At 42.7% G+C, this 22897-nt stretch overlaps 2 protein-coding genes across 5 annotated transcripts in view; one reads left to right on the forward strand and one right to left on the reverse strand.

Annotated features, from left to right (window-relative positions):
• elmo3 (engulfment and cell motility 3) overlaps positions 1 to 13906 on the forward strand; it is a 24542-nt gene extending 10636 nt beyond the window's left edge. For 3 of the 4 annotated variants that reach the window (XM_068724177.1, XM_068724176.1, XM_068724178.1), the window contains exons 5-21: positions 541 to 591; positions 873 to 1042; positions 2386 to 2485; positions 2615 to 2766; positions 3497 to 3575; positions 4357 to 4407; positions 4540 to 4662; positions 4809 to 4931; positions 5047 to 5151; positions 5384 to 5492; positions 5627 to 5763; positions 9704 to 9867; positions 11773 to 11885; positions 11998 to 12102; positions 12220 to 12299; positions 12382 to 12462; positions 12574 to 13906. In XM_068724177.1, the coding sequence (XP_068580278.1) occupies positions 541 to 591; positions 873 to 1042; positions 2386 to 2485; positions 2615 to 2766; positions 3497 to 3575; positions 4357 to 4407; positions 4540 to 4662; positions 4809 to 4931; positions 5047 to 5151; positions 5384 to 5492; positions 5627 to 5763; positions 9704 to 9867; positions 11773 to 11885; positions 11998 to 12102; positions 12220 to 12299; positions 12382 to 12462; positions 12574 to 12786 (1956 nt within the window). In that variant the 3' untranslated portion in view covers positions 12787 to 13906. Of the gene's footprint in view, positions 1 to 540; positions 592 to 872; positions 1043 to 2385; positions 2486 to 2614; positions 2767 to 3496; positions 3576 to 4356; positions 4408 to 4539; positions 4663 to 4808; positions 4932 to 5046; positions 5152 to 5383; positions 5493 to 5626; positions 5764 to 7165; positions 7530 to 9703; positions 9868 to 11772; positions 11886 to 11997; positions 12103 to 12219; positions 12300 to 12381; positions 12463 to 12573 lie in introns of those variants that run through there. The other variant, XM_068724179.1, reaches the window with a different exon arrangement.
• Positions 13907 to 15052: 1146 nt separating this feature from the next.
• Positions 15053 to 22559, reverse strand: fbxl9 (F-box and leucine rich repeat protein). The gene is made up of 11 exons (XM_068723801.1): positions 22258 to 22559; positions 21179 to 21280; positions 20896 to 21030; positions 19849 to 20028; positions 18592 to 18897; positions 18189 to 18405; positions 17054 to 17211; positions 16751 to 16966; positions 16450 to 16662; positions 16122 to 16339; positions 15053 to 16033 (listed from the first exon to the last, which is right to left on the reverse strand). The coding sequence occupies exons 1-11, from the start codon at positions 22309 to 22311 to the stop codon at positions 15865 to 15867; spliced, it is 1968 nt and encodes a 655-aa protein (XP_068579902.1). The 5' UTR covers positions 22312 to 22559; the 3' UTR covers positions 15053 to 15864.
• Positions 22560 to 22897: the final 338 nt, after the last annotated feature.

The following is a 22897-nucleotide window of genomic DNA, read 5'->3' on the forward strand; positions in this document are numbered from 1 at the left end:
CCTTTCATGTTACAGCCTGTATCTGAACCCTTCCAGCATGGGACAGGGGTGAAAATTGCTTCAGCTAGAAGCTCTAAACACATCTCATCTCTTGTGCGTTCTTTACCGATGTAGCGATCTGTATTGTCCGTGTTAGATAAACTCTTGAAATTTAGGGTCCAGTAGGATAAATGCATTATTAGAAAGAATGCTGGATCAGCCGGCCAATCACATCAGTCCCTCTGCTAACGGCTCGGGACTCCTTAGAAAAGACAGAGCTGATTATCTTTCTGCTGCTCACTCACAGGACAGTGTTTCTCGTGCTTTTTCTGCATACTATATTTATCCAAGTGTGTGTCTCTGTATGGGTTACTGTGTCTATAGGTCTTTGTACCGTTTATATGTCTGTGTGTGGCTAGTTTATTTGTATCCATGCGTGTCTGACTTTCACTACCTTGTGGTGTTTGTGTCACTGTACATGCCAGAGGTTTTTTTTATTTTTTTTAAACACTCTTTCCTGTGTGTGTGTGTGTGTGTGTGTGTGTGTGTGTGTGTGTGTAGAATCGTCTGGACATTAAGAACGGCTGCATTCTGCGTCTGACCAAGGCACCGGTGAGTCTGCGTCGCCCCGTCTCTCAGCCACTCTTTCACCTCCCTCCTCTCACATTCCTCCAGCCCTCTGTCTCTCACTGTCACTGGCTCTTCCCTGTCATTTATGCACTGCACAGAATCAGCTGCACGGACAGTTAATACAATTAGTCATTATTCTGTTACTTTTACAAGTAGCTGAGTTTTAACGGGGTGCAACAATATGATATGAGTAACTGGACATGGACAAAATTGTTGAGTATGTTGTGCGTGAACATGCGTTTTGTTGATGCTGGTGAACGCAGGGCCGCTGTGCAGAAGACCTGTACAAGGGTATCCAGAGCTCGGACTCGGGCGTGCGCTGCGATTCATTGAAGGAACTGGCGAGCGTTTCCACAGACGTGACCTTCGCTCAGGAGTTCATCAGTCGAGACGGACATCTCTTATTGGTCAAAATAGTGGAGGACGCTAAAGAGTTAGTACTCAGAGAGAGTGTGTGTGTGTGTGTGTGTGTGTGTGTGTGTGTGTGTGTGTGTGTGTGTGTGTGTGTGTGTGTGTGTGTGTGTGTGTGTGCTTTCATTTCTCCAATGGCGGGGGTAGAATGTTATTCCTCAGATAGATATCAGTGGTTCTTGCACATGTTGCAGCATATCTTGCTGAGATCAACATATATATTTTGCAGAAAGAAGTGTTTCCTCCTGATTCGTTCCAGACTCTCTCTTCCATTTTCGGTTAAAGCTCATTGGTTTATACCAGGGATCACTAACAGGCGGAACGCGGTCCGGATCCGGACCCAGACGCCGTTGTATCCGGACCCTGGACCTAAAACCGATAGATAATTGAGAATTATTACATTTTGACGGAGCGCCTATATTTTAACCGGCGCAGCTTTTCTAGCTTTTACGGCTCTCGGTCAGTGGTCCAGGAAACAAACCGACCAATTACATGCGTTATAAATCACATCATGTGATGCAGCTCATTCAATCAAATATGGGTATTCTGACACGTTTCCTGACTCGGGTGAGACATACACACACGGGGCTGAGAGAGGAAAGAGAACGAAGGGCAGGTGAATAATTACGTGAGTCAGAGAAGTTGTTTCACATGACGTTCTCCAAAAAGAGAGAAGTGGTCAGAGAGACCAGAGAGACCAGAGTCTTTAACCAACAATGAACAGACTCTTATCGGTTAATTCTTCCCACGGACAGTTTAAAACCAGTGTGTCTCATATGTTCAGAGACCGTGACGATTATTAAGAGGAAATGGTGCATAGTTACGAAATCATTTCACCTCAGGTTGATAGCAGATCACCTCAAGGTGTCACTCAGAGAGAACCAGGACATTCTGATGTAGCATTTCAAAATTAAAGCTCTTCAAAATCGCATGCATGAGCTAATGTCAAATCACAAATTGTCTCATGCATGAGATTTTTTATATATATATATATATATACACACACACACACATATCACACTAAATAGCGCAAGTTAGATATTATTGTAATGTTCTGGACCTTTTGCACGAGGAGATTTTCTCAATCTGGACCTTTTGGAATTTTAATTGAATACCCCTGGTTTATACATTTTCTGCAGTTTCCATGATCATATAAAACACTAACACACTTAAAAACTCCACTGTAGCATTTAGAGGCAGCACAGTGAGCTGCATCCTGAGGTGCTCTGTCACATGATGGAAATGTTTTAGATTGCATTGTGATAAATACAAAGATTCCACACAAGCAGTCCATCTGAAAGCTTTTTGCCAGTGCAAGTGTCTGAGTGCATAATATTTCTTTGTGTGTCTGTCTGCGTCGTTCAGGGGTAATGTAATAATGACCCACACGCTGACTGGCTTCATGGAACTGATGGATCATGGGATAGTTTCATGGGAGAACCTGTCATCTGTCTTCATCAAGAAGGTGCTGTATCTTGTGCTCTCTGTCTGTTGTTTTGTCGCTGATTTGTTTTTCATTGATTGACTCCTTCTTACCGTTCCCAACTTCTGTCTTCCTTCTCTCCTTCCCTTCCCTTTTTTCCGGTCCTTTCAGATTGCTAGCTTTGTCAACGCCAAGCTGACCGATGCATCAATACAGCAGGTGTCCTTGGCCATCCTAGAGAGCATGGTGCTGAGCAGCCACGGCCTCTTCCTGCAGGTCAAACAGGAAGTCACGATGGAGCGGCTCATCGCTCACCTCCAGGTGTAAGTAAGATATGGTCTGACTCTTAGAAGCCGATCATAAATTAAATGAAACCTTGAATGAATGCAGCCAAACCTGCTGGATATACGAATATTTCCTCTTTCCAAATGCGTTATGTGTTCCAGCTTTTATTTTGATCAAAGCTATAACATTGGTTCTTAGACATAAAATCTGGAAGCAACAGGTAAAGTATTTTAGTAATGTAAGCGTTCAGGTTTCTATTTGTAGTCTGACTATTTGTTGTCCAAGTAGAATTGACCAATCACGTTGGAGCGGGCTTTGGTTGCATGCAGGTAAACTGTTTGGAGAACAAGAGGCGGAACGCATTGGCTGAAAAACCAATCCACTTTCAGTGGCAGATAGTGGAAAAAATGACATTTAAAATATTCAGTATCTACTGTTCAGCAAAGGGAAATAGTTCCAAACCTGTGGGGCGACAGGGTGGTGCAGTGATAAGCAGCAGCCTGGTCTCTATAACAGGAAGTTTTTAAAATATGTAAAAAAAAAACTAGTGCAGCTAGTGCAGACAATACCATTGTCTCTGCCATTTATCACACCAGAATCCCACAGTTAGTACAGTTAATACTGCATTGATGTGAGAATTTAAACTTTTAAAGCATCCTTTAATCTCAACCTGTTTTCCTTCCTAAGCGCACCTTTTCGTGCAGAAGTGGAACGTCTAACTTATATGTTTGTCTCACTTTCGCTTTTCTCCTCTCTGACCACTTTCAGGACGAACCAGCAGATACAGACCAAAGCTATGGCCCTACTCATGGCACTACTACAAACAGCCGGGGACTCAGACAGACAGGTGCTGCTGCAGTCTGCTGCTTACTTTCTAACGCACTTTCATCCACTTCCTCTTCTCATAGCTATTAAAGCTTCTAAGCATGCAGACAAGTAGGTATTTGGTCATTTTCAGGTCCTTCCTGAATGTCTGTGACTTCCAGACAGTGGCGCCTGCAGCTGTTAATCGGTATGCACTGAGCATGCTTTAACTTAGCTTATGTTTTTTTTATGTTCAGTCATCATTACTCTTTACTATGTTGCATTCGTGTAGTGATGGGAAGATTCTGTATCCAAGGCTGAAAGTGGTATTTTATTTTTCAAGACATTTTTGTACATGCAAGTCAGAATCCTGCAGACGTCACTTCTTACGGACAGCTGGAAAGGACCACATCTGTCTGGTCATCTGAGCTCTTCGACACAAAGTCGAGGCTTTCTCTCCCACTGTTCAGTTCCTGGTCCTCTCTCATTGTACGGAAACAGTTCCCTCATTCAGCCCTCTGTCTCCCTTTTCGCTCAGACTCTCTTTGTTACTGACACACAGACTCACACTTCCTCACTTTAACAGCGAGTCAACAAATCAACCCTTCTTATCAGCAAGTAAGCCCTGAACCAAAACGAGGCTGGGCTAGAGATGGGTGTACCAGCAAGTGATGGTTTTGTCACTGAGGTCAAAGTCCCACACACTAACCCTTGTCTCCACCCACTAATCTGTAACTGACACTATGTCGCCACCCCTTGTCAGAAATGTGTCACTGCACCATTGTAGTCACGCTCACTTTGCTCCCTTGTCTTGTGTTTTCCAGGATATTTTTGCGTTCATGAATAAGAGGAATCTCCGGCAGTACATTTATAAAGTAAATGATCTCTTTATTTACATTTACATTTCATATAGATTTCTGTATCTCAGTGATAACATGATGAAAGAAGACCTCATTGTTGTGCAGAGGAATGTACAGTAAGCAAAGAAATGTGTGTATTTGTTGCAGAACATCATCCATAGTTCTGGTGCAGTCCAGGACGAGATGGCCCACTACCTCTATGTCCTACAGTCTGTTACCTTAAATCACCTGGAGGGCCGCATGAGGACTCCTATGGACTGTTACAGCCAGGTGAGCTCCAACATGAGGAGTTAAACTCTGACTGAAAACTGAAAACACATTTTTTTTTTATTTCTTTGATGCATGAGAGAGATGTGCGCTCAACGTCCATCTCCGGGAAGTACACATCCATGTTTTATCTGCCTCTCCCCCTGCAGGAGCAGAGAGAGATCCTTCACAATTTGCGGCAGACAGCATTTGAGAACGAGACTGAGAACAGTCTGAGCAACGAGAGACGACGCTCGCTCTGCGCCAAAGAGTTCAAGAAGTTAGGCTTCTCTGTGAGTGACTGCTATCAGAAGTTATTCTGTTATATTTCTATCCACTTTCATCATTATCAAAGCTCCTAGTTAAAGATTTGATTCATTAATATTGATTGTTTTTGTATCCTTTTAGAACAATAGTAACCCTGGTCAGGACTTGGTGCGAACGCCTCCTGGTCTTCTAGCTTTGGACACCATGTTTTATTTTGCTGCACGCTATCCTGATGCCTACAGCAGGGTGAGCATTATTTATCTGCTTGTAATTTAACCGTTTTCATTTAAAATGATATGGCACAAGAAAGCATTTCTCATTTGAACTACCTGATCTCATGTTTCAGTTGTCTAATTAATACATAATAAAAAGAACAAATGTTATGTAACTGTGTGAGTTCTACAACAGAAGCTTCACATTATGAGCAGCTAAAACTCAATTTGTTATGTTAACAATACAATGTTCAATTGTCTCCCAGTTTGTCCTGGAGAACAGCAGCAGGGAAGACAAACATGAGTGTCCGTTTGCCAGGAGCAGCATCCAGCTCACACTCATCCTGTGTGAAATCCTTCGTATCGGCGAGCCCCGTAAGTTGCCCTCCAATCTACAGTGTCCGTGCCGTGACTGTCTGTAACCGTCTTGTCAAAACCGACTCTACAGCTGACAATCTTGTTTTGTTTTGTTTTTGTTCTCCGTCTTATCTGTCCCTGTTCTTTAACAGCCTCAGAGACGGGATGTGACTACCACCCCATCTTCTTCAGTCAGGATCGGCTGATGGAGGAGCTTTTCTGTGTCTGCATTCAGCTGCTCAACAAGACCTGGAAGGAGATGAGAGCCACACAGGAGGACTTTGACAAGGTGCAATAGCATGGCATGGCATGTTTGTCATCGTAGGTCGAGCAAGAACAATTGTGCCACACAGGAGATTTTGACCAGGCAGCTTCAAACTTAACCGGCTTTCTTTTCACCTTTCGTAAAATGCATTTAGAGTTTGATGAAAAGATGAATACTGTTCTCATGTCTGTACGGTAAATATGAGTCTCTGACTTTTACAAAGAGCCAGGCTAGCTGTCTCCCTGTGTCCAGTCTTTGCGCTAAGCTAAGCTAACTGGCTGCTGGCTCAAGCTTCATATTTTAACAAGAAACCATGAGAGTGGTACTGATCTTCTCACGTAACTCTCAGTAAAACAATATCACACTATTTCTTTAAGGGATGCATGTCATTGTGAGGTATGATAAACAAAGATCAAAAGATCCAGAGCTGTGTTTTTTGGGCCACAACACCATCTCAACCTCTAAATATTTATGATAATACTGATATTTACAGTTTTGAGGCACAGCTCAGTACATACTGAAAGGGTGTACTACATCCCTGTTAGGTTTTCAAACTAATTCAAATTTAACTAAAGGCAAGCTCCCCCAGACACACAGAGTTTAACTTATATGAGAGCCTTTTAAAAGAGTTTCTTATGGTGGATTTGTGTAAGTTTGTACTTTTGTGACTTTGTATAGGAGCATTCTCATGCTAACCGTCCCCAAATCCTGCCCATACAGAGTTGACCCTGCATTTAGGAGCACACAGTGACCGTACAACCACAATGCGGTACTTGTACGACGGCGATAGGTTGAGCCAAGCCTTCAGCATCGGGGTCTTGTCTGGGAGAAATATTGAGAATCCGGCCGTCCTGAAAAGGAGAGTGGTGGAGCTTTTGTCCTGAACCGCATTTCAAGCATCACACACAACAGAAGGCATCAACCGTGCTCTCCTGATAGCCATAAAACCCTGTGACCCTTTGACCTGTCTGGAGCGGGCCAGTGTGCTGAGGGCCAACCCAGCCGACCGGCCTTTTGTTTTTGACCACGGCCCCCCTACCCAGGGTGCTTTGGGGCAAGGACAAAGGGGCATTAGGTGGACAAAGAGAAGCGTGGTGGGCGGCAGAAACAGAGGGAGAAGGAAACGAGAAAAACAAAGCGCTCAGCGCATGAGCAGTAATTACTCAACAGCAGAGGGAACGTAAAACTTCTGGAAACAATGTGGTGGGGGGGGGGGGGATGAGAGGGTTTGAGTGGAGGAGAAACCAAAGAACAAGAGAGGTGGTGGTGGTGTATCTAATGCCACAAATTTAGGTTTCGTTACCTAGTGAGTTAATTGGAAGTATTGGTGTTTGTGTGAGTGAGACCGTGCCACAAACAAACACACAATCCTTCAGTTCAATCACAAGAATGTATTTGCATGGCTCTATACACCCCCTGTGATAACGGTCACACACACACACACACACACACACACACACACACAAACATTTGGCATGCATGCATATGCTGCAGGGTCTCAGGGAACGGAGGCAGCGGCCATCGTCGCTCCTATTGGCCAGTTGAGCTAAATGACCGAGTGGCTGGGCGGGGGATGTGGGTAGGAGGAGGCGCGTTGGTGCATGTGTGTGTGACAGTATCAGGGTGTCTGTTTACAAAACACCCACAGGCCTGCACCTCTCCTGTCATGTAGGTGATCTCTGTCTCTCTCCCTCACCGTCATCCCCGTCACATTTCTCTGATCGTTGACGACGGGTGCATTTCGAAGTTGGGATTGAAATATAGTCCGCACTGAAGGAGGAAAGATGGAGGTAAGGTTGTTTTTAGTATCGTTTCCTGGTTGGAATGCGTCAAGCAAGATGATTCAATTGGGAAGTCAATATCAAATGTTCCCAGTCCAATGTTTCATCCATACTCCGAGGCTGAACTCTTAAACAGGTGAGACTTAACAACAGCATTGATTTACAGCACAGAGAGTTCAGATGACATGTGTGAAGCAGCTGTCTCAGGTTTGTGTCATGTGAAAGTTGTTGGACAGTGAGGTTATTTTGGCTCAGGGGTGCTGAAACTCTAGCCGCTTGTTTTGTTTTCCCTGCGTGTTCACACAATATGAAATGACCGTCTGGATTCCACCATCTGCTGGCAGACGGATCGACTCGGTCATTCTCTGTGGTCGTAACCACTTCGGTCACATTAAAGCTTGTGTCGGCTGTTTAATGAGCGCTACCAGATTGAGATTGAGATTTCTGCTTTTGATTTAATGTGGCATTGCTTGTAAGCGAATGCTTTGTTGTAGCAAACGATTATTTGTATAATAGGACATGTCGTGTGGAGAGAAGTCTGGACGGTGCTGCACCGAATGGGTCAATTTACACTTTAGTCATTAATTGATCACAATCCGTCGAACTGGGTGTGAACAGGAATGATCTAGGTCAGCAGGGTGTGTGTCAGATAAAGCGAGATCAGGACAAATAGTGCTGGAGTCAGCTTACTCTCTGGGGCACTATAGATTTCTATATAGACGCTCCACTATTTACAACTGAGGCACACATACTGAAGGTAGATAGAGATTTTCCACATATCCACTGTTTGACCAACTACCCTGAGCTCTTGTTTCAGGGTACCTGGGGTCAACCCCTGTCCCTCTTCAGTTTAACAAGTCATGCAGAATAAACACACACACACACACACACACACACACACACACACACACACACACACACACACACACACACACACACACACACACACAATCACACGGGTATAGCAAATGCTGAGTCAGTGCTACAGCATTTTAATCTGGGGTAATTTATAAACTTGTTTCTTAAATTAAAACCAAATATAAGGATGAACCCAGTTACTGTTCACCCAGTTTTTCCATCACTGATTTACTAATTGGGCATGGCTGGTATGAGGGTGTTGGGTGGATGTAATTGGGTTAATAAAGAGCGCTCTGATCAATGGCCGGCCCCTGTGTGGGTCAGAGAGGTAGATACAGGGTCATGTGATTGGACAGCGTGTAGCAGCATGGGGGGGGGGTTGTTCACTTTTAACTGATAATAGAAGCAGGCGGAAAAATATATGAATAGATTGGAGGAAAGGGGTGTGGCTTAGAAGGAATAATGAACAAAAGAGTGGAGGAGAGGGAGTGAAGTAGTCTTCCTGGTTCAACACCCAGCAGGCTGCACAGAGGAAACTTCCTTCAGTGGGTTTTAAAGGTTAAAGGTAATAGTTAGGGGCTTTAATATTGTCACCCAAAATGTCTTATATAAAATACTCAAAGGTCTATTAGGCCTTTCCTTTGTTGCTGTGATTTGGTTGGTAGGAGGGAAATTCTTAATTTCTTGGTCACAACTTTGTCCTTGCTGTACTTTTTTTTTTTCTTTTTTCTTTTTTTCCACCGTTCACCAGAACTTCTGCAAACGTCAGCGTGGAAGTTAATTCTTGGACATGCAAACAGTGTCTGTATCAATGAATGGTGATGAAGATTGTGACTTGTGGTTGAAAGCTCTGAAAAAGATAGTAAGTGAAACTTTGAGTTTGAGTATTTTGTCACAAATTATGCAAATTTGTCGAGAGCAAACCAAGGCAAGACAATCAAACTAAAGATAGAATAGAGGAATACAAATGATGGCCTCATCTGAATTTATACATTGCTCTTTTCTGCTGCTGACTTCTGATGATGTGGACAAGTTATGTCAATCTCACTTACCGTCATACAGAAGCTCTCTTTTTGAAGGCCACTACAACCCAAAAGAATCTCTGAAACATGAGGAATTGTTTATGGGGGAGAGCTGCATAGAACACAGTGCATATGCATACAAATCAACTAAACTAAAAATGGCTTCCCAAGGCCTGCACTTATCACTCATCCCTCCCAGCTGTCAAAGGAGGCAGTACGCAGTCATCCAGCCGACGCATGACTGCACAGTGTCTAACCTGTTTCTGCCTCTGTGTCTTCCTGTCTCCGTGTCTCCATCCCCAGGTGATGCAGGTGGTGAGGGAGCAGATCACCAGGACGTTGTCCAGTAAGCCAACCTCCCTGGAGCTCTTCAAGAACAAAGTCAATGCCCTCAACTACAGCGAGATCCTCAAGCTGCGGCAGACAGAGCGGCTGCACCAAGAAGAGACTCTTGCTCCACCCGTACTGTGAGTAGCAGGATGTCTAAAGATCCGATACCAGTCTTTGAGGAAACCATTTACAGTTGTGGTCAAAAGTTTACATAAAGAACATAATGTCATGGCTCTCTTGAGTTTCCCCGTTATTTCTACAACTCTGATAGAGTGATTGGAACAGATACTTCTTTGTCACAAAAAACATTCATGAAGTTTGGTTCTTTCATGACTTTATTATGGGTTAACAGAAAAAGTGATCAAATCTGCTGGGTCAAAAATATACATACAGCAGTGCTAATATTTGGTTACATGTCCCTTGGCCATTTTCACTTCAATTAGGCGCTTTTGGTAGCCATCCACAAGCTTCTGGCAAGCTTCTCGTTGAATCTTTGACCACTCCTCTTGACAGAATTGGTGCAGTTCAGTTAAATTTGATGGCTTTCTGACATGGACTTGTTCCTTCAGCATTGTCCACATGTTCTCAATGGGATTTAAGTCAGGACTTTGGGAAGGCCATTCTAAAACCCTAATTCTAGCCTGATTTAGCCATTCCATTACCACTTTTGATGTGTGTTTGGGGTCATTGTCCTGTTGGAACACCCAACTGCGCCCAAGACCCAACCTTCGGGCTGATGATTTTAGGTTATCCTGAAGAATTTGAAGGTAATCCTCCTTCTTCATTATCCCATTTACTCTCTGTAAAGCACCAGTTCCATTGGCAGCAAAACAGCCCCACAGCATAATACTACCACCACCGTGCTTGACGGTAGGCATGGTGTTCTTGGGGTTAAAGGCCTCACCTTTTCTCCTCCAAACATATTGCTGGGCATTGTGGCCAAACAGCTCGATTTTTGTTTCGTCTGACCACAGAACTTTCCTCCAGAAGGTCTTATCTTTGTCCATGTGATCAGCAGCAAACTTCAGTCGAGCCTTAAGGTGCCGCTTTTGGAGCAAGGGCTTCCTTCTTGCACGGCAGCCTCTCAGTCCATGGAGATGCAAAACACGCTTGACTGTGGACACTGACACCTGTGTTCCAGCAGCTTCTAATTCTTGGCAGATCTGCTTTTTGGTGGTTCTCGGTTGACTCTTCACCCTCCTGACCAATTTTCTCTCAGCAGCAGGTGATAGCTTGCGTTTTCTTCCTGATCGTGGCAGTGACAAAACAGTGCCATGCACTTTATACTTACAAACAATTGTTTGCACTGTTGCTCTTGGGACCTGCAGCTGCTTTGAAATGGCTCCAAGTGACTTTCCTGACTTGTTCAAGTCAATGATTCGCTTTTTCAGATCCATGCTGAGCTCCTTTGACTTTCCCATTGTAGCGTTTGTGGGCGTTTGTATCCAATGAGCCCTATTTAAATGGCCTCAGAGAAGTCACCAGCTGTAGTCACTCATAATCACTCACAAGAAGTTAAGAGGCCATGCTATGAAGCTCATTTCATTGACACAACTTTCTAAGTCACCAAAATTGCTAATTCATGTTGCTGTATGTATATTTTTGACCCAGCAGATTTTGTCACTTTTTCTGTTAACCCATAATAAAGTCATGAAAGAACCAAACTTCATGAATGTTGTTTGTAACAAAGAAGTATCTGTTCCAATCACTCTATCAGAGAAAAATCAGAGTTGTAGAAATAACTGGAAACTCAAGAGAGCCATGACATTATGTTCTTTACAAGTGTATGTAAACTTTTGACCACAACTGTACATGTGCACCTTTTTTTTTTTTGTTGCTTACGTTGTTTCAAATGTCAGGTTAGATCAGCCGTTGTATATTTTGGTTTCAATGGTCTTCTGATGCAGGGTGTGTGTCTTATGCAGATTTCTTGCAGCTATTTTGGCTCCATGGTTTTGAGAGGATGCTAATAGAATGTGATGAAGCATTTTGTTGAGCGTGTGTGTGTGTGTGTGTGTCTCTCTCTGTCTCTCTCTTTCCAGTGAACTCAAAGAGCGCCTGAAGCCAGAGCTGCTTGAGTTGATCCGCCAGCAGAGACTCAACAGGCTGTGTCAAGGAACAATGTTCAGGAAGATTAGCAGCCGACGCAGACAGGGTGAGAAGGCGCACACACACACACACACACACACACACACAAACACACCCTTAAAAAAACAGTCAGCTGTGTCTTGTTCTTGTAACATCTCTGATTGTCTGTTTTTCCTCAGATAAATTGTGGTACTGCCGCTTGTCCCCCAATCACAAAATGCTTCACTACGGTGATGTGGAGGAAGACACTGACAGTCCCACCATTGAAACACTGCAAAAGAAGAGTGAGTTGAAGCTTGCCTGTATTTAGATGATGAAAGTTATTAGGATCCCTGAATTATTTATTTAAATTTGCCTTCTCTGTTTATCACTCCTTTTCTCTCTATTTCCTCCTCGTTCAGTCCCAGTAGCAGATATCAAAGGCTTGCTGACGGGAAAAGACTGTCCCCACATGAAGGAGAACAAGGGCAAACAGAACAAGGTCAGCAGCAGTCCTCCTCTTATATGCTCCTGCTCATTATGCTCACATCTCACTGTGTTTGTTTGTGTGTCCCTCACTGCAGGAGGTGCTGGACCTGGCATTTAGCATCACATACGACGTAGAAGAGGACAGCCTGAACTTCGTCGCCCCCTCCAGAACAGATGTGAGTCTCTGAACGTTCTCCTCTTCATCAAAGTTTACTTCTCTTCTGGTTGCATTATAATGTAGAGTGTGAATATGAACAGTGTACTCACTGGCTCCCTCTCTCTGTCAGTTCTGCCTGTGGACAGATGGACTGAGCGTTCTCCTGGGCCGGGAGATGAGTAGTGAATCCATGCGCAGCGAGCTGGAGATCCTGCTCTCGATGGAGATTAAGCTCCGCCTCCTGGACCTCGAGAACGTTCCCATCCCCGACAGTGCACCGGACATCCCCAAACCGCCTAGCAACTACAACTTCTGCTACGACTTCAGCCAGACTGAGCAGTAGAGTGTGTGCCATTCGCTGTAGTGCCACTAGGATGTGTGAATGTGTAAATATATATCTATATATATATATATGTGTGTGTGTGTGTGTGTGTGTGTGTGTCTGAAATAAGTGGTGCGTATGTGTTGAGATCTGACCTGTGCATTCATGAACTTATTCCTATAACACAGATTTATTTTGATTTGTAACCATCATATTATAATTCTAAATATATCTTAACTAAACTATGTGTGATACATTGAATATACCTGTGTGTGTGTGTGTGTGTGTGTGTGTGTGTGTGTGTGTGTGTGTGTGTGTGTGTGCGTGTGCGTGTGCGTGTGTGCGAGGTTGGTTTTTACTGGTCGAGGCAATAGATCCTTTGATCTTTGTCTCAAATGCTAGTTGTGCTCATTTGTTAAATTCTTGTATTTTTTTTTCAATGGGCATTAGCTAGAACACAGTGTTTTCTAAAGATATGGTACATGTCATTTATTTCCAACACAAGACAAATGCAGTATGTTCTTCATGTTGGACAGTATTTTGCTTAAATATACTTAATATAGGTACCGGCCTTGGTACGGATCCCAGAGGCTCAACATGATTACTATTGAGCAGAGATGCTCTGTATGACTTTTTATTCTATTGTAGTGATGCAGATCTACACTAGGTACCAAGCCGACCTTTTGTTTTTGGCTTTAGTTTTTAATAATAAGAAACTGTACCTTTACAATAATCAACAGTTTCATAATAAGAACAAATTGTGACAAATGTGTTCTCAACTAGCAATCATCCCTGTATATCTGTGTGACACAATCAGTGGCCATCTTTAGGTTGGTCTCAACTGTCTTGGATTTGATGCTGAAACTGATTGATTTTATACAATGATTTGATGATGATATGATGGAGGCAGCATGCTCAAAGCAGTCAATGGTGACACTCAGAGCAGCTATAACTGACACAGGTCTAGAGGATATCACGTGGTGTGTGTCTGACACAGGGTTACTTCATTTAAGCACAGTCTCGAGTGTCCTCTGCAGTGCATTCCTGAAACGCAACTTTCTGTGATAATATCCACTTTGAATCACGTACTTTGAGTGTCTTCACAATAATAAACACTTTGAAAAAAAACAGCATGTGTGTGTTTTGCTCATGGCACAGCAGCCACGGTTTTATAACAATCTGTGCCTTTCATCAATGTTTGTCATGTCAACAGGTTCAGAGGACTTGGTGGGCAAAAATGTGTCAAATGTCACGCTCATTAAGGAAATCAGGTCATTTTGAGACATTTTCAGTGACAAAGTAGGAGCTGTAATCATTTTTTGACAAGTGGAATCAGTATTTTATAGGTTGTATTAATAGCCCCCTTGCCCCAATAGTATTTGGTAAAAGGACTGGGTGGGCTGTAATCTGTAAAATATAACTAATCAATGAAATTAAGCCATTTTAGGCATAAATAACCTCACAGTGAAACCTGTAATCACCATTTAACAAGTTGAAATGGTGTATCGACTCTTTCGAGGTATTTCAACAGGTAAACAGGACTGGAATGGGCAATAATGTAAGACACAGAGCCTCTCTCTCTCTCTCTCTCTCTCTCTCTCTCTCTCTCTCTCTCAAATGTCAAAAGCCAAAACTATTGTTCACTATTGTGTTATTTGGGATTTGAATATATATCTGAGATTCAATTTCCATGTTTGTTTTTCTTTTGTATTTATGGTGATATAACTATTTATACATTCATGTTACATCACTGTAGCATACATATTATGATAGAGCAGTTTATCCTGCAAAGAGATGTAATTAACATGATTGTGCATTACAGTGTTGAGATTATACATGGATTACTACAAAAGGAGACCAGGCGGACCAAAAATAGGAAATATTGCTTAGACCTCAGAGGATATTAAAAACAACATGAAGTCAGTCTTGCCTAAGATATAAATATAGGTAAAGAAGTTGGAATATATATATGACAATATATATATTGTCATATTTTTATTTAGTTTTTTTTATTGATTTATTATAGTTTTATAAGTTGTAACTTGAATAAGAATAACTTGAAAACTAAAAAAGGATTTAAAAAATCTGTTAAAAATCTTTAAAAATAGTAACCGTATCTATTATAATGGAGCTTGGAGTGTCTAGTTTAAACATTGTAAGAGATACAATTTGAAATATTGTTCTCCATAGAGTTTAATGGTGTTTAAAAGGTTAAAGAACATATTTCTCCTGATTTGTTGTTAAAAAAATAAATAATCAAAAGTACCGTCACCAGTGCTTCACAGGCTGTGCTTACCTTCCTTTACTGCCAGAACAATAGACATTTGCATATGTTAAGCAAGAAAAAAGAAAACGTGAGAAGAAAATCAGCAGCTTATTTTAAAATTTTAGTCACAGGCAGAAATGATTAAATACATAATTACATTATTATATATGATTTAAAAATGTACGTTTTTATCACAACATAATTATTTCTTATGGGACAGCGTCTTTGCGTATTTCACTGTTTACCTTTCAGCGTAGATAAAAGCATCCTGTTACTTCAAGACAAGTCACATTCTCTCTATGATGAGACACTGTGGTACTAGTTCCTTCTTTTCTTTTAAGGTTTTAACAGATATTTGTTCACATACTTAAATTAAATCTGTGCCCTCCGTGATGATGCACCACATAAAACTGAACATAAACATTACATTCAAACTTTTCCCAGTTGGTCCAAACAGTTGATGATCTTTGAATATTAGTATTAATAAGGGTGCATGTTTTTTCAGTCAGTTACATTTTTGTCTGCCCTGCCTTTTTGTTTGAATCCAAGCATAAACAAACATATGAAATGTTTACCATACAGGCAGAAGTGCATCCACATTAGTTTCATACAAGTGGCATCTGTCTCACACTGAAGAGACTTAATTAAGAATTAAATCCCTTACAGAAGGACGTATAGGTGACAGGTTGCTCCCACTGTTTCAATATTTCTTCAGTTTTTGTGCAAATTGCTGAACTGTGAAAGAGCCTGACTCACAGAGCAGGCTTTGGTCAGAAGGTTTAGCTATTGAAAAGGACCAGCAGTGATCCAGCAGTGGACATTCAATCAGTCAATCAGAGTGTAAAGGTAGGATCAGCACCGCCTATAAATTTGTAGTGGACATTTTCCAAGAAGGGCAGCTGAGATTGAAGGAGGTCCACAGTTGTTACGGATATGTTTTTGCACCTTGAGATGTCGAGTGTTCGCAGGCGGTTACAGTGCTGCACCAGGAGGAACAAAGATCTGCGGGGTTCAAAAGTCACAAATTCAGGAATTTATCTTCAAATCTGGGGCTGCAGATAGAGTGGACGTGGAGTTGTGCGCCACTCACCTGTCGGTGATGTTATTGCAACAGGAGAGGTAGAGATGCTGCAGCCGGTGTAGGTACGGTGCAGCTTGGGCCACTCCACGGTCGCTGATACCTGGGCAGTGGCTGAGTGCCAGGCTGGTGAGGCTGCGGCAGTGCCAAGCTACCGACGCCAAGCTGGCGTCGGAGATCTCCGGCAGCATGGAGAGAGACAGACGGCGAAGGTCTGGGTAATGCACCACCTGAAGAGATGAGATACAGTATTAAATCCACAGTATTAAATCCACAGTATTTCTTTTTCTAATATTCTGCATTAACTAAAATTGACTTTTGCCTCTCCTCAGCCTCCTACCTGCGTGATACTGCTGTCGGTGAGTTTGGGGCAGGCAGAGAGGTCCAGCTCCTGCAGCCTGTTGAGAGCTAAAAGTGAAGCTCCAGCCTGCTGTTTGAACTGCTGCAGGTCATTCTGAGTCACCAGCTTGGGTCGCTCCTCAAACGGCAAACGCGGAGGCTTGAAGAAGCCCATGTTGCCAAAGGTCCGGGTGAACCTGGGACCCTTGTCTCCCTGTTGAATGACACTTTTATTACTTTACCACAAAAGGCACAGGTACTGTAAACTTCTCCGACAGCCTTCACGTGTCTATGGTTCTCACCGTATCCTGGTCAGGCTCACATTTGGTTGTTTCCACGATCCCGAGCAGACCCCAGTCTGTGACTTCTTTACACCAGCCGAGCCGCAGGACTACCAGCTTCTGCAGGTATGTGGCTATTGCCCGCACAGACAAGTCAGTCACGTTGACACATGACGTCAAGTCGAGCTCACGGAGAGTGACCCCTAGGAGCTGGGTGAGGGAGAAAACTGCAAGATCCTGAAGAGAGGAGGGAGAAGATACGTTTTTTTCCCATGTATTTTTCACACAGACACACACATGTAAACACACACAATACTGACTGACCCTAATGTAGGTGCAGCCCTTGAGGCTGAGTGTCTCCAGCTGTGCTCTGGCAGCACACGATCCCGTCAAGCCTTTCACTATCTCTGTTCCGCTGACATGCAGACACTCGGACAGATCCAGACTCCTCAGGGACGACATAGACAAAAGGTCTGCGAGGCCTGTGGATGACATGTGGGTGTGTGTGAGGCACGAGTTGCATCCCCTGGCCAGAGAAAAGCCCACCCCTGATTAGAAGGCTTTAATATTCTTTTATGATATACATTTCATGACATAGATTAGATCAACGCTATGTCAGCGTTTGCCTTGCAAGGTTCAGAGCTGATATAAAACATTAGATGGCTGTTATGCTCCATCACAGTACAGTGACGTCATTTAGTTTACAGCTTAGGTGTGCATTACCTCTTTAATGAGCACGGTGGTGGTCAAATGGGAAGACATTTCACAATTAACAAAACTTAAACCCCCATCATTTTCTTTTCTTAGCAGGTAAGGCCAGATTGTGTAACATTTATGATTTCATTATGCCCACTGACTGATTTACAGAACTACAGTCACCTTCTGACGTTTTGTCTAGACCACCATCAGTCAAATATTGCCTTTGACTATCACCTATATCAACAGAATTTTTCATTTTGTGGATATTAATGGTCTCCAGAGGATATATCCTAATATGTTTAGTGACCCTCTGACTTTTGCACTACTGCCAGCATAAGGCCAACATTTTCACTTAAACACAAAAATATTAAAATCTCATACGGAGACTGCGGCAAGATGTTCTCAACACATTCATGCTCGCCAGAGGATAAACCCTTTTCAAGGTGGACCCTATGACTTTCTCTTCAGTGGCACCATCAGGACAACATGTTACCTTTGTGCAACAATATTTCATAATGTAACAGTTGATTTCTGTAAAATGTACTCACCACTTTCATGCTCCCAACGGGATACAGCATTTAGTTTTTGATTTAGTTTTGATAAGAGCAGCTACAGATTCAGCTCTAATGTTGTAAGTTGTAATGAACACAGGCTTCTAACAGCCACTAAGCAAAGCGTTAAAGACTTTTAGTTTTGCTATATTTACAAATGAATCTTCAAGTGTATGATACACACAAAAACTAAAATATACTATCTGTACCTTTTTCATTAATCCTCCAATCGCGGGACAAGGAGAGGTGTGTCATTGACTTCAGGCCCCGTGCTATGGCCTCTACAGACCTGCTGGTCAGCTCAGTGCAGGCACTGATGTCCAGTCTCTGGAGGCTCGGCTGGTGCTTCAGCAGGATCTCCATTGAGTAGTCGGTCAGCTCCTTGCAGCCGTGCAGACACAGTTCTTCTAAGACCAAATCTTGAACCTGAAACACAGTAAACATCAAAAAATGACCTACAATATGTGTTTTCTATGGAGGACAACTATTGTCTTCAAAGAAGTTAAAGGACACACTACAATCATGATCAGAATAAAGTATTGTCTCTGAATAAACCAGCACATAAGCACCGAGATATGAAGAACCTGTTGCAGGGAGTAAAGGCAACCTGACCTGTGCTACAGTGCGTAGTGACTCAGGGGTAATAGAGGTTCTGCTGAGGTCCAGAGCTACGAGGGTGGATTTCTGCTCCGTTAACAGCCTCCGCAAGTTCCTCAGCGACAGCAGTGCTGAGGAATCCTTAACGTCTCCCACCGGGCACCCTCGATACGGGTCGAACTCGAAGGCGATGTGGCAGCCGGCCAGCGAGAGGCGGCGGAGGCGAGGGGTACAGCCGATGAGCCGGTTGAAGGTGAGGTCGGAGAGGTACCGCAGGTCGGACAGATCCAGCTCCTCCAGACCACACAGAGCTGACCGGACCTGGAACAAGAAGATGGAGTTTGACCTGAATATGAAGCATTACTACAGGTGGAAAAACAATAAAGTTGTGCAAACACAATGGCCATAAAGATTTACTGTGCAGAATTAGTATGAAAGGTTAGGCTACATTAAACCGCTGCAATACTGTGGGGAATGCCACCAGTCGCCCTCATGATTACATTTACAGCTAACATGTTAGTTACTGTTCCTCTGCTCAGCTAGCTAGAGTTCAGCTGTTGTTGTTTTTTCTTCGTCATGATATAATTTAGCTTCTGCCTCGTCGATGCAGCACAGAATAAATCTGGGACAAAGCAATTCTTTGAGGAAATGCAGCAGACAGGCGTGAAAATAACACAACCAATGGTGACACTTTACATACAAAAAGTCCTCAAAATAATCAACAATTATTGAGGCCAGACCGCTACATAAAAAGTTATGGAATCAGTGTGAAATCACAAGCTCATATGAACCTACATATCGACCACTTTCTTTACCAAATGCCCCCAAACCGATAGCCATCATTATCACAGTACAATATTACTAACAGTTTTTCATTAGCCTGATCGATTACTAGGAAAGCATCATTACTTTGTCCTAATCTTACCATTGCTTAAAAGCTTTGGGTCCCCTCAAGACAAGTAAGGCAACATCTCACCAAAGTCAATTTAAACAAATATGTAATTACTGTTTGTTTCTTTTATTTGTTCTTTGCATTTGCGGTGTCTCAGTAGCCACAATGGCTTTCTTCAAGTGTTATTATATTTATTATTATTTCATCTCCAGTGTTCAAACAAGGAATACCAACAGATATTCATAAAAGACTATGAATGGAACTAGAGGATTGGACTTTTTAGGATGGGTCAAGACATGATTGCAAGATAGTCAGCTCAGGTGTTTGTGAAACAATTAGGTCTACCTCATCTGTCTGTTACATAATATAATGTAGAGTACCTGCTGCCTGTGCTCCTCCCTGGAGAGGAAAGCCCCAGACATGAAGAGGCTGTCCAGGCCCCTGAGGTCCAGCCTGCGGAGGGAGGTGAGGCGAGGGAGGAGTGCAAGCAGAGAGGCCTCTGTTACACTGCTACCAGGCAGGGCCAAGCTCTCCAACTTAGAGCCCAAACACAGACCCACCTACAAAAAGGGAGAAAGACAAAAAGAGATAGCGGTCCACTAAATCTTAAACGGGAAATCCAATGATTACATGTCCACACACGCACACACACACACACACACACACACACACACACACACACACACATTATTGATAGAGTGATAAGGGTCAATGAGTGTGAATTCTGCAGTAACACCTGCAGCTGCTCTGAACTTTGGACCCTAACATGTCTAATTATGACTGTACTATATCCTGGTCAAAATGATGGGAAATTCAAATGATAAGAGTGCTGCCATGCAAATACTCAACACAATGTGCGATTCATGTTTCTGGTTGACTACAACGTTAGCCTTTCAGGAGGGGAGAGTTGAAGGCAACGTCTTTCTAAGTTGAATAACATCCACTCAACTTGGGTTTGCCCAGATTTCTTCAAAAGGCTTTCATTAGCACTCGAGGTGGGGGAATCCTCGGGACCCACAACGAAGCATGTGAAGTCACAACACTAATTTAAAATCAGAGCTCACATGACAGCAGCGATATCATTTCTACAACAAATGCTAGTGTTTCAGGAGAGAGGGACGACTGGTGCAAACACAGACAATCAAAAGTGCTCCCCAATTAGAGACCACTTCTACTTCCAATTTGTCTGTATTTTGGGTTCATGGGGGGCTTCAGGTGTTCTTCAGAAAAATTAGTAAATAAATTCTTAAATTGGCAATTACAACATTTTACAATAATATCTAGCTATAATCATGTAGTCAATAGTAAAAGTTTGTATCTTCAGCTATACAAAGACTAGAGAATATCAATATGTATGAGACAGTAACTATCCAAAATCATGCTAACCCAAGTAGAGAAATGTATTTAATCGTAACAGCATACTGCACCTCCAGAAGCAGTGATCTGGACATACTGAACCCGTCAAGCTGGCTGATTATAAGGCTGCAGCGGGACTTTCCGCCCAGACCCCTGATCAGCTCCAGGGACGAGGACGAAGCCGGGAAGCAGAAGGTGACATTCCTCTGCACAAAGAGGAACAGAGAGAGAGGTGGCATGGGGTTCACTTTGCCCTATCGCATACGCACTCAAGCAGATCCTTCCACAGTCACCTTTCAAGTAATCAAAGCTGTGGGTCGAGCACCCTATGAAGTATTTATTATGCATTATTACCTGAAAGTGCAGGTCCTGACTGGCATAATACCAGCTGCGGGAGACCAGCGAGGCTTCCTTCCTGTCTGAAGTGTGAAGAAAGCTGAGGATGTAAACTATGATCTGCAGCAAGGGATAGAAACACAGCATTAGATTACATTAAAGAGTAAAGACCCTGGAAGAGAGAAACCCACCCCAGGGTCACCTGACAGCATTTGATTAACTCACATGACAGCATACTGTATGACAGAAGGACATGTTGTGCTTTGACAGTATGAACAGTTTGTCATTACCGGTCCTCATCCACCGGCAGAGGACCGTCACTGACACCTCCTGAGACACGCCAACTCATTGTTGTCCTCAACAGAGGACATGACACTGAGACCTTTACTTCAAACACCAGGCATGCAGGTTATTTGAGTGTACTGTGAAAAGCGCATCCTGGGCTTTCTAGGGATGTAACTAACACACACACACACACACACACACACACACACACACACACAAGGGGGTACAACAGAGCACATCTTATGTCATACATGTTTTATGGCATGTAAGGGATCAAATTTATAAATCTGTTTATCATAACTACGTAGTTTCTTTTATTTATGGGATTCTCAACTTTATTATATTACTATTTTAGAAGTTTGTGTTAATTGTAAGCCTTTCATAACACACATCTGAACCCATGTCCTGGGCAGTGAGACCTGCTTCTTCTTCTTTCATCAGGAGATGAGGAGGAAGAGAGCAGGCAGGATCATAACTTTGTTTCATATTTGTTTCCGATATTCATCAAATGAGAAATTATTTTATTATTAACAGATCTTGCCTTGCAATGTACTTTTAGCGGGAAATATGACCTTTACAAGACACATTATAAAACAAATTATAACCATTATTGATCAAATATATACATATATTTGTGATGTGTTTCTTCAATCCCAACTACTTACATTATGTTTAAATTATATGTTTAAAGTAATCTAAAGATGACAACCTCTTTCCTCAGTCTCAGGTGGGTGTGAAGTGTTAAAGGCTCACAGTCTCTAGTTATGAGCTGTTTCTGTAAACAAACAAAAAGCCTAACTACAGTCACTCACCTCCAGAGGAAGCTCCGGTGTTTCTATCAAGTCCTCCTCATTGTAGTCTTCCATCTCAGTTTCTCCTTCGTTACTATACAGAACTCCAGACCATCACAAGTGTCTCAGATAGCCATTCACTAGCTAGCTGCACGAGTTACAAAGCTGTAGTTAACTAACGTCAGCGTTTGAGCTAATAGCGTCTGTGTGTGAGTCGTATCATTCTTCCAGTGAACTATTCAATACAATTACCAATATCAGATCAATGGAAGCCAGTGGAGAGCTGGTCGCCTGCTGTCATCTCACTAAGCTACTTTGCTTTGCTGTACCACAGGCTGTACATTTCCGTCTGACTTCAGCTGGATCAGCTGACCACAGAGAAAACACTGACGTCATAGGGGCAGGAGCATTGTGGGATATGTGGTTTCCCCTCATGCCCCCTTGCGTCTCGGCTGTAGTGACTTTCTAACGCCTCCAAAAGGTCCGTTAGTACACTCTGACGTCACTAAATGGAAAATGTAATTCCACTTATGAAACAATTTGCCTTCAAACAGAAATGACCAATAACTTGATAGCTGTTATTTATATATATATATATATATATATATATATATATATATATATATATATATATATATATATATATATATATATATGTGTG

The sequence above is a fragment of the Cebidichthys violaceus genome, unplaced genomic scaffold (assembly GCF_023349555.1).
Source record: "Cebidichthys violaceus isolate CVI_PGR_0920_01 unplaced genomic scaffold, fCebVio1.0.p SCAF_3, whole genome shotgun sequence".
NCBI lineage: Eukaryota > Metazoa > Chordata > Actinopteri > Perciformes > Stichaeidae > Cebidichthys > Cebidichthys violaceus.